This window comes from Schistocerca piceifrons, chromosome 2 (assembly GCF_021461385.2).
Source record: "Schistocerca piceifrons isolate TAMUIC-IGC-003096 chromosome 2, iqSchPice1.1, whole genome shotgun sequence".
NCBI lineage: Eukaryota > Metazoa > Arthropoda > Insecta > Orthoptera > Acrididae > Schistocerca > Schistocerca piceifrons.
In genome coordinates, this window is record NC_060139.1 from 453,200,611 (window position 1) to 453,215,954 (window position 15,344).

The 15,344-nt window shown below is 44.2% G+C and overlaps 1 protein-coding gene across 1 annotated transcript in view; it reads right to left on the reverse strand.

The window, feature by feature from the left end:
• The window catches only part of LOC124777800 (myosin heavy chain, non-muscle), a gene marked incomplete in the record, with an annotated part of 283,815 nt that overhangs the window by 132,511 nt on the left and 135,960 nt on the right, over positions 1–15,344 (reverse strand). Inside the window, 1 exon segment of the mRNA XM_047253316.1 lies at positions 756–912. Coding sequence (XP_047109272.1) covers positions 756–912 — 157 coding nt within the window.

A 15,344-nucleotide genomic window follows, 5' to 3' on the forward strand; every position in this document is an offset into this window, starting at 1 on the left:
GAGGAAGACAACAGCAAACCACCTCCATTAGCACCTAGCCAAGAACGTCGATTCAGGCTCATTCCCTGAGTATGGGATTACTTTTACTTTTGATGTAGTCGATACCTTCAAATAAGTAAACACAAATTACTCTTCTTGTGCGGCTCTTGTGGTTGGTGCTGCATACCTTTGACATCCTGCGAAGTGCCAAGCGTGTAGACTGCTCGAAAGTTAAGTGTAACGTCATGCTAGTATTACCAATCAACAGAGGAAAGGCAAGGGTGAATCGCAACAGACCAATGTGCAAGTAGCCACACTTTTTTTCCTTTACTTCCTCTGACGTTGTCTTGCCTCTTGCCCCTCGTTCTTATGGGCAACACCGAAAGTTTTAGAATTTAACCAGGATGACAAATACAACTTTATTATCAGGGTCTGCAGGCTCCTCCACATCACAAAACTCAGTATTCTTTCCATGACTAATTCAATTGTCGGTTTTCAAAGATGGAATTCGAGCTGTGTTCCGTTAGAAACGAATTTCACCACAAACGCAATTTGACGTACTCAGTAGTTAGAAAGGAAGCAATACTGTCACGATTAGCAGTCATTAGATGGGCAAGCGCGTTGTTCTAATGTCGGATATTCATGTCAAGTGCCGTTCTTAGCCGAGTACACGCCCACTTGCGCACTCGTCATTCAGCTAGTCCTCCTGAGGTGGAGCCAACAGGTATGGGGAAGTTTAATTTACCGTACGGTCGCCGCATGCGGCGCGTACTCACCCTGCAGCATGGAGCGGTATGCAGTGTCTGTGATGGCGAAGACGTGTGGCGGCACCTCGTGCCTCTTGATGCCCTTGTAGCGTTCCATTATCTTCTCCGTGTAGATCGGCAGCTTCTTGTACGGGTTCACCACCACGCAGAACAGTCCCGAATACGTCTGCAACAACCATCAGAGCCATTACCCCACGGCACTGCGCTGGCAGCGGCTGTGACTTACCGTGGTAAATTATACAGCGAGGGCAACCCTCGCTCAATTTCACTCCTAGCTCCTCGTTACTATGAGCAGAATACGAGTATCACGTCCGCTGCCACCCTCTTTCCCCACGTCTAGAAGCACACTGCAGGAATCGCACTGTATGCCCCTATGTTTTCTGCGTCGTGCTCAATGCTGAGAACGGGAATGGAACCTCGTATACTAGGGTACACCTCGCACAAATACGGCGTTGATGCCAATGAAACGTTGCTTTCATTATTGTAATGTCTGTTCCGTAAGATCTTAAACATCGACACTGCCTAAGAAAACCTTGATTCACACGACCTTTTGAAGTAATGGTGCTGTGTGTGTTTCGTCCAAAGAGAGAAAGTGGAATACCTCGCTGCCAAAAATTTCTTTCATTTGGAAATTGGTCCACATTTTGAACGAGTTTTGCCCTGTAGTTTCTACTCTTAAATGCAATTAAGTAACGAAATACTAAAACGAACTACAAAAGCCTATGACTACTTTCTCAACAACACGTGTTAGCTGTGTTAGAGTTGACTTCTCAAAGGCATGCGTCTGTCTGTTTCCACGTCGAGTGTTTGAAGGGACAACATGGGAAACTCCCAACATGTTACACGGCGAGAAAGAAGGTTCTAGAATCTAACATAACACGATTCAGATATGAAATAAAGACCTTCCGATGATGACACAGATTTCCTGTAACATGTTTGCGTACAGCAGCTTAGAGATAGCTCCGCTTTGAAGACCGAGGCGGTTTCTTACTATAACTGCCCTCGTAATGCCTACCTGAAAAACAGCGCACTAGGCAACGCCTGTTGCTTGTTCCTCAAAATTCCGTTTTTCAGGTGTGTATGGCTAATGGCCAACGTTTTAGTTGCGTAAAAAAATAACTTTTGAAGTTCATAGCCTTATAACAGGTTTCATTCTGTTATTAAGAGCAGAAGAAACGAGAATCGAGACTTGCTTAAAATTTAGAAGAGAGGTGACAATAATCGCAGAACAGAAGTAATTATGAAGAAACATTACAACGGAGCTATCAAAAGCACACTGGGGCACAGGTGGAAGAACCTTAACAGAACGACACTTCGGAGGGGACGCCTGCTGCAACATCCAAGAATAGTCAGCTTGGCACTCGGAAGAACAGCAGAGGGAGGAAGGAAAGGTTTAGGGCTGACAAACTGCAACCCGATTTGTAGTAGTCGGCAGTAATGGACAGCTAGCGGGCTGCAGTTCACCAATAGTATTCCGGCATTTAATGCTCCTACTGTAGTTCACTTTCGCTGCGTAACACATTGTGATTGTCAGTTCCTCATAACTGGGAACTATTTTGGGTGTGAAAATTTCTCTTATTTTAACAAAGAACGTAACTCCGCCTTAAACAGAATTAAGAACAGATATTTGAAATGCTTAGAGATGCTACACAGACCAATACTACCAGTGAATTCCACATTTTTGTAGGAGTGGAGACTTAACTGATGATTCTATGGCCGCGGAGAGCGGTGCGTCGTCGCGGCTGCCTGCAGCTCAGATTTAGATTAGTTGGCGACTGACGTTTAAGATCTAGGCTATGGCTGTGCGATCGAGTCTGAATTCGATCTTCTTTTCGACTTCATTGTTGAACCCGATGTTAAAAAAGAATTTATAGAATGCCTTAAAAAACAATACGTAAGTACATCAAATATGTTTATTATCAGTGAAGACAAAAATATTTAACGTTACATCTAAAGTTTTTTCTACTCACATGGGGAAAAAAACTAATTCTGTGAGATGTTTCTCCTTCACTCTATAGAGGAGTTGTTTTCTTCAGTCCAGAGAATGGTTTGATGCAGCTCTCCATGTTACTCTATCCTGTGCAAACTGCTTCATCTGCCAGTACCTACTGCAACCTACATCCTTCTGAATCTGCTTAGTGTGTTCATCTCTTGGTCTCCCTCTACGATTTTTACCCTCCATGTTGCCCTCTAATACTAAATTGGTGATCCCTTGATGCCTCACAACATGTCCTACCAACCGATCCCTTCTTCTGGTCAAGTTGTGCCACAAACTTCTCTTCTCCCCATTTCTATTCAATACCTCCTCATTACTTATGTGATCTACCCATATAATCTTCAGCATCCTTCTGTAGCACCACATTTCGAAAGATTCTATTCTCTTTTTGTCTAAACAATTTATCGTCCACGTTTCACTTCCACATATGGCTACACTCCATACAAATACTTTCAGAAACGACTTCCTGACACTTAAATCTATACTCGATTTTAACAAATTTCTCTTCTTCAGGAACGTTTTCCTTGCCATTGCCAGTCTACATTTTATATCCTCTCTACTTCGACCATCATCAGTTATTTTGCTCCCCAAATAGCAAAACTCATTTACTATTTTAAGCGTGTAGAGTTGTTATCGCCTGCTTTTGAGAAGTCGTTCAGAAGCTGACGTTGTGGCTACATCATTTATGAGTAATTTTTGTAGGTTCTTACTAGCAGTACCGATAATGTGGTTCGATAATAGTTGTTGGAAGACATAGAAGTCGATCTTTCAGATGTTAACTGATCTACAATGAAAGATCCGCTTCTATTATAGTTTACGAAATTGCATAATAAAAGAATAATTTGCAACGGTCACTCCATAAATCGAATTTGGTTTAGCTGTTTCCCCTGTAATGTAACGACGTGTTGTCCATCCTCACTGACGCTAGTCTGAAAAGCCTCAAACAAATCCTTGACTGTTTCAAATACCTTCGAACGTGCTGAAGCATCTTGACAATAGAGGTTCTTCAAGGCAAGATCGATCAAAGTTGATATGGCTAACAGGTTGACACGTTTAGTTAGTAATACGTTATTTTCTGATTTTTGTTATGATGCTAATCTCAAGTCTCCTACAGTCTGTATGAGCTGCATGTCGGGCATTTCGACAGTCAACATACGAACTATTGGCTTTACTTTACTGCTTGCAACGTACTTTCCTACGCAGAAAGAGATTCGTTTAAATGGCACTAAAATTGTTGACACTGCTGACTAGCAGCCCGGCTTTTGCCTTTAACATTCATGATGCGATATTTCAAAGGCTTCCGTGTCAATAATGAAACATCGATGATCATCGAACATCACCACACTATAGAGCAAGCGAAATAGACTACGGAGGATGCTGCGAGTAGTATTTACGTAGAGATGAAGCAGAAGATGGAGGGATGTGTTTCGGCCAGTGCTGCGTTTGGCGTTAGTTCTGCGGTGTGCGTGGCGCCTGCGAAACTAGGCCGTCGTGTGCCGGCGTCTGGCGCCAGTCCTCATATGGCGCGCCGTTAATGACCGTCATTACCGAGATTTACGCCCACCAATTAACTGGAAAGCGTTACTGTTTGGCGGGCAAAAAGGCCCAGAAAGATCAAACGCGGCGATAGCCCGACGGGAGGAGGGCTGATTGATAGCGGATCTTGTGCGCTTTCACTGCCCGCCGCCGCGCCGCTACAGCTCCATTGGCGACCGTCTGAACCTTGGAGGCCTGTTTTATTCGAACGATGCTCGTCCGAGAATAACGAAGCCCGTAACTGTCCACTTCTACTGAGTGGAGACGAATATACACAGAACCATTCGGTTAAACCGACGAGATTGTGTGTGTTCCGGTAGGCAGAAGTAAAATCAGTCAGGCTACATATACATGCACATCCACAATCTGCAAACTAGGGGCTGGCGGTTACTGCAGAAACGACCGGTTTTCGCTTATCTCGATTTTTTCCAACGCCGATTTAATCTGAGTGTAAAAACTGCTCAAAGTAAGCGATATCTGAAATAACCGATTTTCGAGTTTTATTCGTATTATTTTCTGTAATAAACATATAAATCGAACAAAGATTGAAAAAAATTGACTACCTCAGTTTTAAAATGCATAGAATCAAAATAATAAATTAAATACGCAAATAAAACTTCTCCGTCCACTGTTCGCGGCTTTTCTCGAAAAGCAATAAGTGGCTACAAAAAATAAAAATAAAAGAATCACCATTACTCTCCTACTGATTCTATTTTTTTAAACTCTCTCAAAAATCATGTCAACGAGGATCATACCACAACTTGGGCAATAGCAATAGACAGTGCTAAATGGTGAAAACTGAAGTCGATGAACACTGCTTTTCGTATTAATTTGTCAATTTTCAAACAAGGCGTACAAGCAAATAGAGATATTACGTAGATACGAGCAACAAGCTGAACTGTCAGGTTATAAGTTTTCTTCTTGCTGTGGCTCGTCCTGTTCCTGATCTTTTAAAGCAGATGGATCATTGTACTTCATTGGTGCCGCATTTCACAAAATACTTCCAGTTTAGGGATGGTGCCATTCTGCAATAGAACTAATGTCCGACGACGACAGCGTGAAACTACGATATACACTAGATGTAGCAAGTCTTACACAAGGCTTGTACATGCGTACCGTTTAATAGGTCACGCCACATGGTAACAGGTACATTAATGTCTCAGCAATGCTGTACCAATTCTTATGCGAAGTGTTTGTTGCTCGTTTCTGTCGGCATTGTTATTAAAATAGCACTGGTCGCTTTTCACATTTTCTGTAATAATGCTGTATCTCAAAGTAATGCAAATTTTACAAATAAAAATTACTCTTTTTTAAAAAAGTTCATTTAAAAACCAAAAGTTTTGGCACTGCTGCTATGGCTAACTGATACTTATTTTTTTACTAAAAACGGGGTAAAAAACCTAACACCTGTCGGAACCTGCTATTCAGAACTAAAATACCGAATGGTACATAACATTGTAGCACACATTAAGGTTCCTTCCCGTTCCCTTCGAATACCGACCGCGGTAAGAACTAACTCTCAGATGCCTCCATTAGCGTTGCAATTAGTGTCCTCTTTCATTGACACCTTGCCGAACCGGTACGTAGTGGCTGTAATATATTTCAAGTTTGCTAACTTAATGGTGGTTCTTACTACTACGTAAGCAGACCTTCGTAAGGTATCTCGTAGGTTCCTATGTCCTGCCGGTGGGCCGCACGGCGGTGAGATTCATGGGGTCGAGTACATATGTGTAAAGTTTTATTTTCAATTTTTACATTTCTTACATTGCAAATAAACAAATGATGCTAAAGGTAGTGTGTTTACCTATTACTATCTTCACAAAAGGCGTGAAAATGAGAGCAATAGAAAATTTCGGATTGCAAATAATTTCCAAGAAAGGACTGTGTTTCAGCGTCCGCGAGGAATCTGCAAATAACTTTGCACTATGGGACTTAACTTCTGAGGTCATCAGTCCCCTAGAACTTTGAACTACTTAAACCTAACTAACCTAAGGACATCACACACATCCATACCCGAGGCAGGATTCGAACCTGCGACCGTAGCAGTAGCGCGGTTCCAGACTGTAGTGCCTAGAACCGCTCGGCCACCCCGGCCGACTCCATGCGGAAAAAAAATCAAACTTTATGTACGAAGTACTCGTGTACACCGTACAATGTCCAATTTTTCTTTGCCATTCCTCTTCACGCCTTTGATGAAAATATTAATATTAACAAAATATTGGGCATTTCGGTTTATTTGCAGTATAAGTAACGTAAAAATTGAAAAAAAGCTTCCTAAGAGATTAGACTCCAAGACCCTCTGATTACCGTTCTGCACTCTTTCCGCTGCGTCAACCACCGCCTGGCAACACTTCTACGATAAATGGCACACATCTCGCTGGACCAGCGGAAAAAAAAGCCTTTCTCCTCATCGACTGGCGATCTGGAGCGTCCAATTTCGTCAATCATTTCTACCCAAGCCCTGCATATACCAAAATTTGGACGAATCGGTGACGACGAGTACGGGCAGACTCCTCTTTACTAGGAGTCATTTCGTGAGTGTCCTACTGGAAGATTGAAGCTACTAGAGGAATAACGCGCGTTCATATGGTGCCACCGCCCAAGTGTTCTCGGGAACGTCTTCTGCATCTTAAGCTGCAGACTGCGACTGCAAGTAGAAGCCGTACGCACGCAGCAGATGTTTTTTCCCATCGGCGAGGAAAGAAGCACAAATACGCCGGCGGCCGGGGGTTCGCATTGGATTGTTGGGGAAAGGGTGCGCCGGGGAGGGTGGAGGGACCAGCAGCGACCGGCTCAATACGGCTGGCGTTGAGCTGCGGGCGCTCTGGCCAGCAGATATTAAAACCCGCCCCCGCCCCCGCCGCCGCCACCGCCCTTGCGCTGGCCAGCGGAATGCAGAAACCCGCGTTCCGGCTGCTCACTCGTGACACAAACACCGTGGCCGGCCGCCAGATTTCATCCCACTAAATCTCATTACTCAGCGTCAGGCGACATTCACTTAAGCTGTCTCGGAATATCAACCGCCCTCTTCTTACCATACTAACCGCTCTATTTCACCTAACTTCATTATTATGCGGCAAGGCGAACTGCAGACTAGGTCAGGTTGATAGCACCGCCGTGTTTACAGGCGAGGCTCTTAACGCACTACACTCCCATACGCCCACGCCCTGCTTAGCCCAACGATTGCAGACCAGCACTTTCGTTTGACAATACTCCTCGCACTATGTCACTTTGCCAACATTTATTCATAGTTCAATGTGACAGTGTGTAACTTCGAAAGCTTCAAGAAGCTGTTTACGGATGACTCAGTTTTTCGCTACGATATTCTAGCTTGCAACTCATCTAGACAGAACATGGAGTCCTCGATGCAGAGACTGGCAGTTTACTTTCAGTTTAAACACATGTAACATTCACAGATCGAAAATGGAATGACCTGTTATTGTTTGAATACACGACTGTCGAACAATCATAGGAAAAAGACGCATCAGTCAAATAGCTGGGAGCGACTTTAAGTAGAATGGCACGTAACAGTAGTTATAGCGAAGACTAATGTCAGATCCAGATGCGCTGGACGAATCCTCGGGAAATGTAATTGACCACAAAGAATGTAGCTTACGAAACCCTCGTTCAGCCAGTATCACAGTACTGGTCCTCTGTCTGGAACGTTTACAAGGTAGACTGGAGGGGCAGTGTGTTTCGTCACTGGTCACTTAGTAAATGTGAAAGTGCCAAGGACATGCTCATCCCATCCAGTTGACAGGATCTATGAGAAAGACTTTGTATATTACTGATTTACTGTTCAAATTCCCAGAAAGTATGTTCTTAGAAGAGTCAAGCAATATATTTTTCCTAGACATACCACGAATGAACCATTTTAACTTTAAAACTCTTCTGTTGGTCGGCGTAAAACAATGTGAGATTGTGCGTCTGCCTGTTTACTTCCTTTCCCTAACTAGTCTCATCAAAATCTAGCCATCACCAGTGGGTTTCTTTATTCCAAAACGTGCAACGTTACAAAAATGTTATTACGTGTGTATTGTTTCGTTCCAGATACTGCATTGATGAATAATTTTAGAACACCTTTCCACTTTTGAGAAACTGCATGGTTTCAGTGTTGCCTTTTTTTTCATACAGCAATTCATCTGCAACGGTATGAGTGGCTGTTACTAAAAAAATGAAAATATTAAATTACACGAGTCTGTGTTATACTACTGAAACTGAGGTAATATCGTGGATTCAGTTTTGGTGGACACTAGGTTGTAACGTGATCTGTCGACTTGTAGTTCGTCTAAAATTCATACAAGTTGATACGAAGGCATATCAACAAAAGTCCGACGCGCCCACCATTTGCGATTAGGACAGCATATAGGGAAGTGACAGTGGCGCACGAAACATTCTCCGCCACACATCATAAGATGGCATATGGAGAATGGATGTAAATGAACTCACGACTGGTCTAAATAAACCACTGGTTGCTTTAATTCTAATGCTTCACTTTTTCGTAACAATTTGATATTGTATGGACCTTTTTGAAATTCTGTGGCGTCATCGCACGCGCGATGACACTCATTCTGGGGCCTTTTAAAACCAAAGCTCTTTCACATACCACTATTTGTCAGACTTCCCTTTCTAGCCTTGAAATCCATTAACGTGCGAAAAAAGCTACGAAGTTTTAGCAAAGTTGGTGTATCCTTCATGTCCATAATACCGCAGAAATTCAAGCATAATAATGTATTTATCCATATTGTCAATGATATAACCACTGCGTGAACTTGGCTGCTGCTTCCTTTTCAATTCCATTTCGCTCAGCATCGTATTTCTCCACCATCTTTAACGTTTTGCTTTTTTGTTTCATCACCTTTCGTTTCAGCACCGTCACTCGTTTCTCCTTCTCGTCGCCAATAAACTTAATTACGTTAACAGCAAGCTGCCTCTGTTGCCCGCAAAGACATTTCCGCGATCACTTTCCATGCTTGTACTGCAACGCAACGCGCACTACTCCGTGAGCTGGAACGCGAGTGTACGTAGCACGTTACCAAATTTGCTCTCACGACTGCCAAGTTTACGTTTACTACGTCGAATAATACTTAGAGGATTCCTACATGCTAGGGGTGAAAAAGGAGCCTTGCCGGCTACTCTGAGAAGTCTACACTTCCGACTGAAATTTCACCTCTTACTCCGCCTTCAGCAGTTGTCAAGCAGAAACGTCGCCGTAGCTGAAGGTTCATAATTTTAATTCCAAAATTCCGAAATCAAACTTTTTAACAGCAGCAGTGTTGCCACCCGTATGCGCTGGGCTTTCTAGGGACGCTGCTACCTCCTGAGCTGCCTCGGTCCACCATTAGCGAACAACGCACCTGAAATACGTTCACCGTGGAAGGATTGTAGGGATTTCTAAGCTCTTCTGTTAAACAGAAACTGGAAACACCCAAGAAACCATATTCAGGTGACTGCTACAGGTTCAAATGGCTCTGAGCACTATGGGACTTAACATTGAGGTCAACAGTCCCCTATAACTTAGAACAACTTAAACCTAACTCACCTAAGGACATCACACCCATCCACGCCCGAGGCAGGATTCGAACCTGCGACCGTAGCGGTCTCGCGGATCCAGACTGAAGCGCCTAGAACCGCACGGCCACTCCGGCCGGCGACGGCTACGGGTAGAAACACTCTTTAAATAAATGCTGTGCTTCATTTGCTGTTCAATTATTCTATGAATGAGGCCGTCTGCGATCGTCAGCGGTTCCAGAAGCCTTAAAATAAATAAAAAACGTAATGAATCAAGAAGTCGCGAAGTGTAAAATTTTCGGACAAAGATATTTACGAAAAAGAATGACAAAATCCCTTTTAAAATGGATATTTAAAATCTTTACACGCTCGTGAATACGAAGAATGTAGGCAACCAAGAACATGAAAGAAGTGTTAATTCAGCGGCCACTACAATACTCGAGATACATAAAGTTTAGAACCTGAATTGCACAAATGTTTCATGGAAAGAACATTTGATTTGTGAAATTATTGTCCTTCGAAAGACTTCCCGTTTCATTCGTAGCAGGTCTGGTGCTTCAAGCTTTATCTTTCATTTCTATTACATCTACATTGTTAACTGTTACCTCCGCCTCCGATTCCGAAGTTTACAAAACAATTGTGCCGCCTCTAACAGATTCCTGTAAAACTGAATCCATTACAATCGCGCTACGTTCAAGTTCGTATTGTGTACACACAAGAGAAGTTAGGGCTCATACGAAGCGTACAGACTTCTCTTTCCCCTTCCTCTATTTGCGAATAGAGCAGGAAAGGGAATGACTAGTGGTAGTAGTGGTAGCAGTAGTAGCAGCAGCAGCAGCAGCAGTACAAGGTACCCTCCGCCATGTACCGTACGTCGTCTTGCTAGTACGTAAGTGTATATGGGTCACGTGATCAGTGGCCTTTAGCAAAACAATTGTCCGATTTCGACGTTTTGAATCTTTAGAATTTCTTTTTAATGCTCGGGTCATTAAATTACTTGCAGGAAGTTTGTTTTTGGCATCAAGCTGCATTATTATTTGAAGGTTGTTCTGAAATATTATGGGTGTGTTAGCAGCGTCAGTGAGACAAAAAAGGGCACAGTTATCTGCGACAGGGCACGGCGCGGCGCTGGACGGAACCGCGCCCGACCCGACAGGATGTGACGGTGTGGCCGGTGTTGTTATCTGTTTACCAAAGCCGCCTTGCGGCCGCCGTGTCTTCCCGCGTTGCGGACGTTTCCCGGAAACTACAAGTACGGAGTTTTAAAATCCTGGTGCCCGCTCCCAGTTTCTACGAACATCTACTCACGCACGGAAACTACCACAATACAACTACGTCAACAACGGCGAGAATTGCAGCCCTGTTAGCCCTACACATATCTTAGAAACTCCTGAAAAACGAACTAACCACCTAGGTCACAAAAATCATTACGAACCACGTATGTCAGAAATTTGTCTTTCACCACCCAGTCGAACAGGCGGGATTAAAAAAAGTCTCAGTGCAACTGATCATACCCAAGCAGCGTGCACACCGGTAGAGAAATGTACGGAGTATAGCATCCCATTTCACATAACCTTCACACACTGCCGGCAGGTGTTCGACTAGCTCGAAACTTGAGCGTTTACTATAGTTTTACCAACTCAGTCCGTTACATTTACGAGAAAGCCTCTCAACGTGTAAAATTAAGGAGCGCTGAATCACTGGAAAGGTTTCCGCGAGAAGAGGCACAACACAAGGCGACACTATCTCACCCAATTTATTCACCCTGGCTCTCGAGAATGTGTTCAAGGGTCCATTGTGCGGACAGAAACGTATCATCATGGAAAACGTCTCGACCATCCTTATTTTTGAATTCTCGGATCACTTAACAGTTCGTCCATGTCGCTGCTATAGAGGATATCATTTGCGAAGATACTTCCCAACCTGTAGGCCTCGAAATTAACCTTCAAAATACCTAGGTCATGAGCCCTGTTAATATTATGGTCTCTAAAGTTTACAGCTGGAAGTTCTGAGAAGAATTTGAGTCGCTGTCTTACGACAAATTCATTTCAACCAGAATGTCTAAGATTACTGGCTGCCTCTGCTTCTCAGCTTTAGCTATTTGCCTTGAAGTGACTGCTGTTTAGCAACATCCAGACGACACGTGTCACAGACGGAATATCACGGCGCGAACAGCCACAGATCGCTGGTAACCCCCACCTTCCAATATTGAACGATGTATTCCCTGCGAACCGAAGAAGATTAAGGTCAAGATATCTCATTCTTATCACAGTCAGGACTCACTGAATTTGAATTCAGTACCATCGGCGAATGGAAATCCCGCTGGTGTCCTCCACAATGCTTGAAACTACTCCGCATCAAGAAGAGACCCCTTTGATTTGACCAGCCTCGGGCAATTTTGACTACCCTGAACCGCTTCCGAACGGGCTATGGAAGGCGTGTTGACTCTCTTCTACAAGTGGGGTAAATCATCACATCGTGTGATTGGTGCGGACGAGACGCAATTGCTAATGTTGTATCAGCATGTCCCGCACGTGCGTACAAGGAGCTTTCCGAAGATTTCCTAACAGCGACAAGTGGAGTAATAAAATAGAAAAGAGACCTTGATATTCGTATATAGTTGTCATTTGAGTTATTTTATACTGGAGAGCTGCCTTCAAAAGCTCACATGTAGTAATTTTTGATGTCTGTATACACCGACGAGCGAAGATATTATGAGCACCTGTTTAACAGCGTGCTGGTCCACTTTTCAAATGCAGTACAGCAGCGATTCTCCTTGGAGTGGCTTCTACGAGTCCTCGAGAGGTTTCTCGAAGTATGTGGTACCAAATGTCTACTCAAAGGTCACTAAATTCCTGAAAAGCATGCAGCTGCCGTCCGATGCGTGTTCCCTTGGATAAAGATCAGCGGCATTCGTTGATTAAGAGATTATAGTGATTTCACTATCGTGATCCTTAAATCATTGCAGCACAATTTTGGCCTTGTGCTGCGGAAAGTTATCTTGCTGGAAGATGTCATCGCCATCAGAGAAAACTTCAACCACAAAGGGATGCCGGTGGTCCGCAATAACGTTCACGTAGTTCACTGCCCTCGTCATTGTGCCTTTGAGTATTGGCACAGGTTCCACAGCTATGTACCCCATAGCGTAATTCTGCTCTCACCGATCTACATATGTGGCTCGGTGCACATTCCAAGCAGCCATTCGCCAATGTGAAGGCGTGTAAGGGTCCAACTATCGACCTGATGCAACAAGGATTGCGATGCACTTGATAGGCGACACGTTGCTACTGATCCACGGTGAAAACTCAGTGATGCTGAGTCCACTGCAATCTTAATTGAAGACGACGTTGGGTCAACAAAGGAACACTTAGGGGTTGTGTGATGAGGAGCTCCATGTTAAACAATGGCCTTTGTACGGTGTGCTCCGGAACACTTTTGCCTGCGCCAGCACTGTACAAAGGGTACTGGAAAGTTTTGCAATACAGCTTTATTTATTTAATTTTTTCGAAGTAATTCCGCCTTATTGAATACACCTGTCCATCCCCCGAAACCAGTTCCTAAACCAGTTTCTGTAGGGAGTAAGGCACACGCGTTGTCCAAAGCCAAGCCCTCAGGAGGCCCTCATCACTTGAAAACTGCACTCCTTTTCAGACTTTGGGCAAGCACTGCTCAGTGTACAACTTAGCTGTGACTGTTTTCTGTGTGTCCAAAACAACACTCCACAGTTCCACTCGATTTGGAAAAAAAGACAGGTATCATTTTCTTCGGGATTTTCTGACAGCTCGGGGTGTGTCGTCATCTTCAGAGACGAAAACTTTGTTGTGAGTCTTAGTCGGCACGTCATAGTAGTAAAGCCAAGTCTGGTCACCTGTCACGATGTTATTCACATACTGAGATTTTCCCTTAGAAAAATTCTGTAACATCTCCCGGCACAAAATCACGCGTAGAATCATCTGCTCTACCGTCATTCTATGCGGCACCCGAAGACAGCACAGTTTTGTTTATTTACAAATATTTTGTTTATTTACAAATTATTACGCAGAATCGAACGAATTGCTGGTGCATTTAGCCGTAAGGTATCCTCTACCTGCTTATAGATCACTCGCATGTCTTCGTCTTGCATTTTCCTCACAGTATCAATGTTTTCCTTCGTAACTTGTGTTCGTGGCCTTCCCGTCCTCTCAGCATCCTCCAGAGTGAAATTTCCTCTTTGGAATTCTCTGCACCACCTGAATACAGTTGTATGATATGGACACACATCACCTAGTGCAACAGTCATTTCTTCAACGCACTGTTCTACGTTCATACCAAGCGCGAAGTTGTACCGCAAAACTAGCCGACTCTCACTTCGTGACTACGATGCCATAGGAAGCTAATCCTGCTCGTGAACGACTGCGCCCACAGACTTAGCATAGCGGCTACGATTCAAGTACGAAGTATTCTCAGAAGACAGCAACAACCAGCCTCCTGCGATTTACTGTTGCGTCGTATTGCAAAACGTTCCTAGTACCCTTTGTACTCTATCCTCCGACAGTGGCGTTTTGTGATGAGACTTGAGCGTCCCATACCATACGGCCTACTCGTCGTTTCACCATCCTTCAGCCACTTTCCACAGGCGCTAACGACAGTAGAACGCAGACAGCCCCCCCCCTCCCCCCTCCGCCATATCTTCTCCGGTTCAGAGATTCTCGTTTCCAGCCGCAGCGCCACAACAATGTGCCCTTTCCCAAAACCGCTTATACCAGAGGATTCCCGAATCTGTGGTCCGTATCTTCGCTATAATGACGGCCCATTCATCTCTCTTCCGTTTACATTCTTTCCTTAATGCGTTAAGTGCCCGCAAGACAACCAGGCGGCATTCGGCCTCTTGGTGGGCAGTGGCCATAACGTGTTGGCTCGTCAGTGGACGTACTGACATAAATGGTCTTCATCTAAAGCCCTGCTGTGGAAGTAATAAATGAATTCATTTATTCATCTGGGAGATAAAACCCAATTTGGAAAGGATAACCAAACAGTACAGGACATCCGGCGATTTAGCCTCACCTGGCTGTCACTAGGGAAACTTAGTCACATTCTTCGCACACGTACTATCCTCATAAATTTACACAGGAATGCTTGTGAGCTGGCACATGCATCCTGCTAGTAACAACATACGGCCTCTAAACTATGACACTTTACAACAAGCAGCGTAAATCAACTCCTCATCTGTCAAAGGGCAACAGAGAGAGCTATGCATGGTGAGAGAGGCAGGATCAAGAACTGAGAGATAAGGAGAAGAGCGGGGATATATGCTGTCGAGAGGAGAGCGAGACTCAAGTGGCGTTGGGAAGGACACGTGGCCACGAATGGACCAAAACACTGATGTAGTGTCGTCCGAGGGAGTCAAAGAGAAATGTCGGAGGTCCTCTGGAGAGATGGGAGAGACGACAGCCAACGCCAAGCTGCAGAAAATTTGATCCAAACCGGTCGGCATAGATCGACAAGAAACGCTTTGGAAGAGGCCTGTTTCCTGTAGAGCGTATGTAGCAGTAAAAGAAGATCAATGTGTGCGCGCG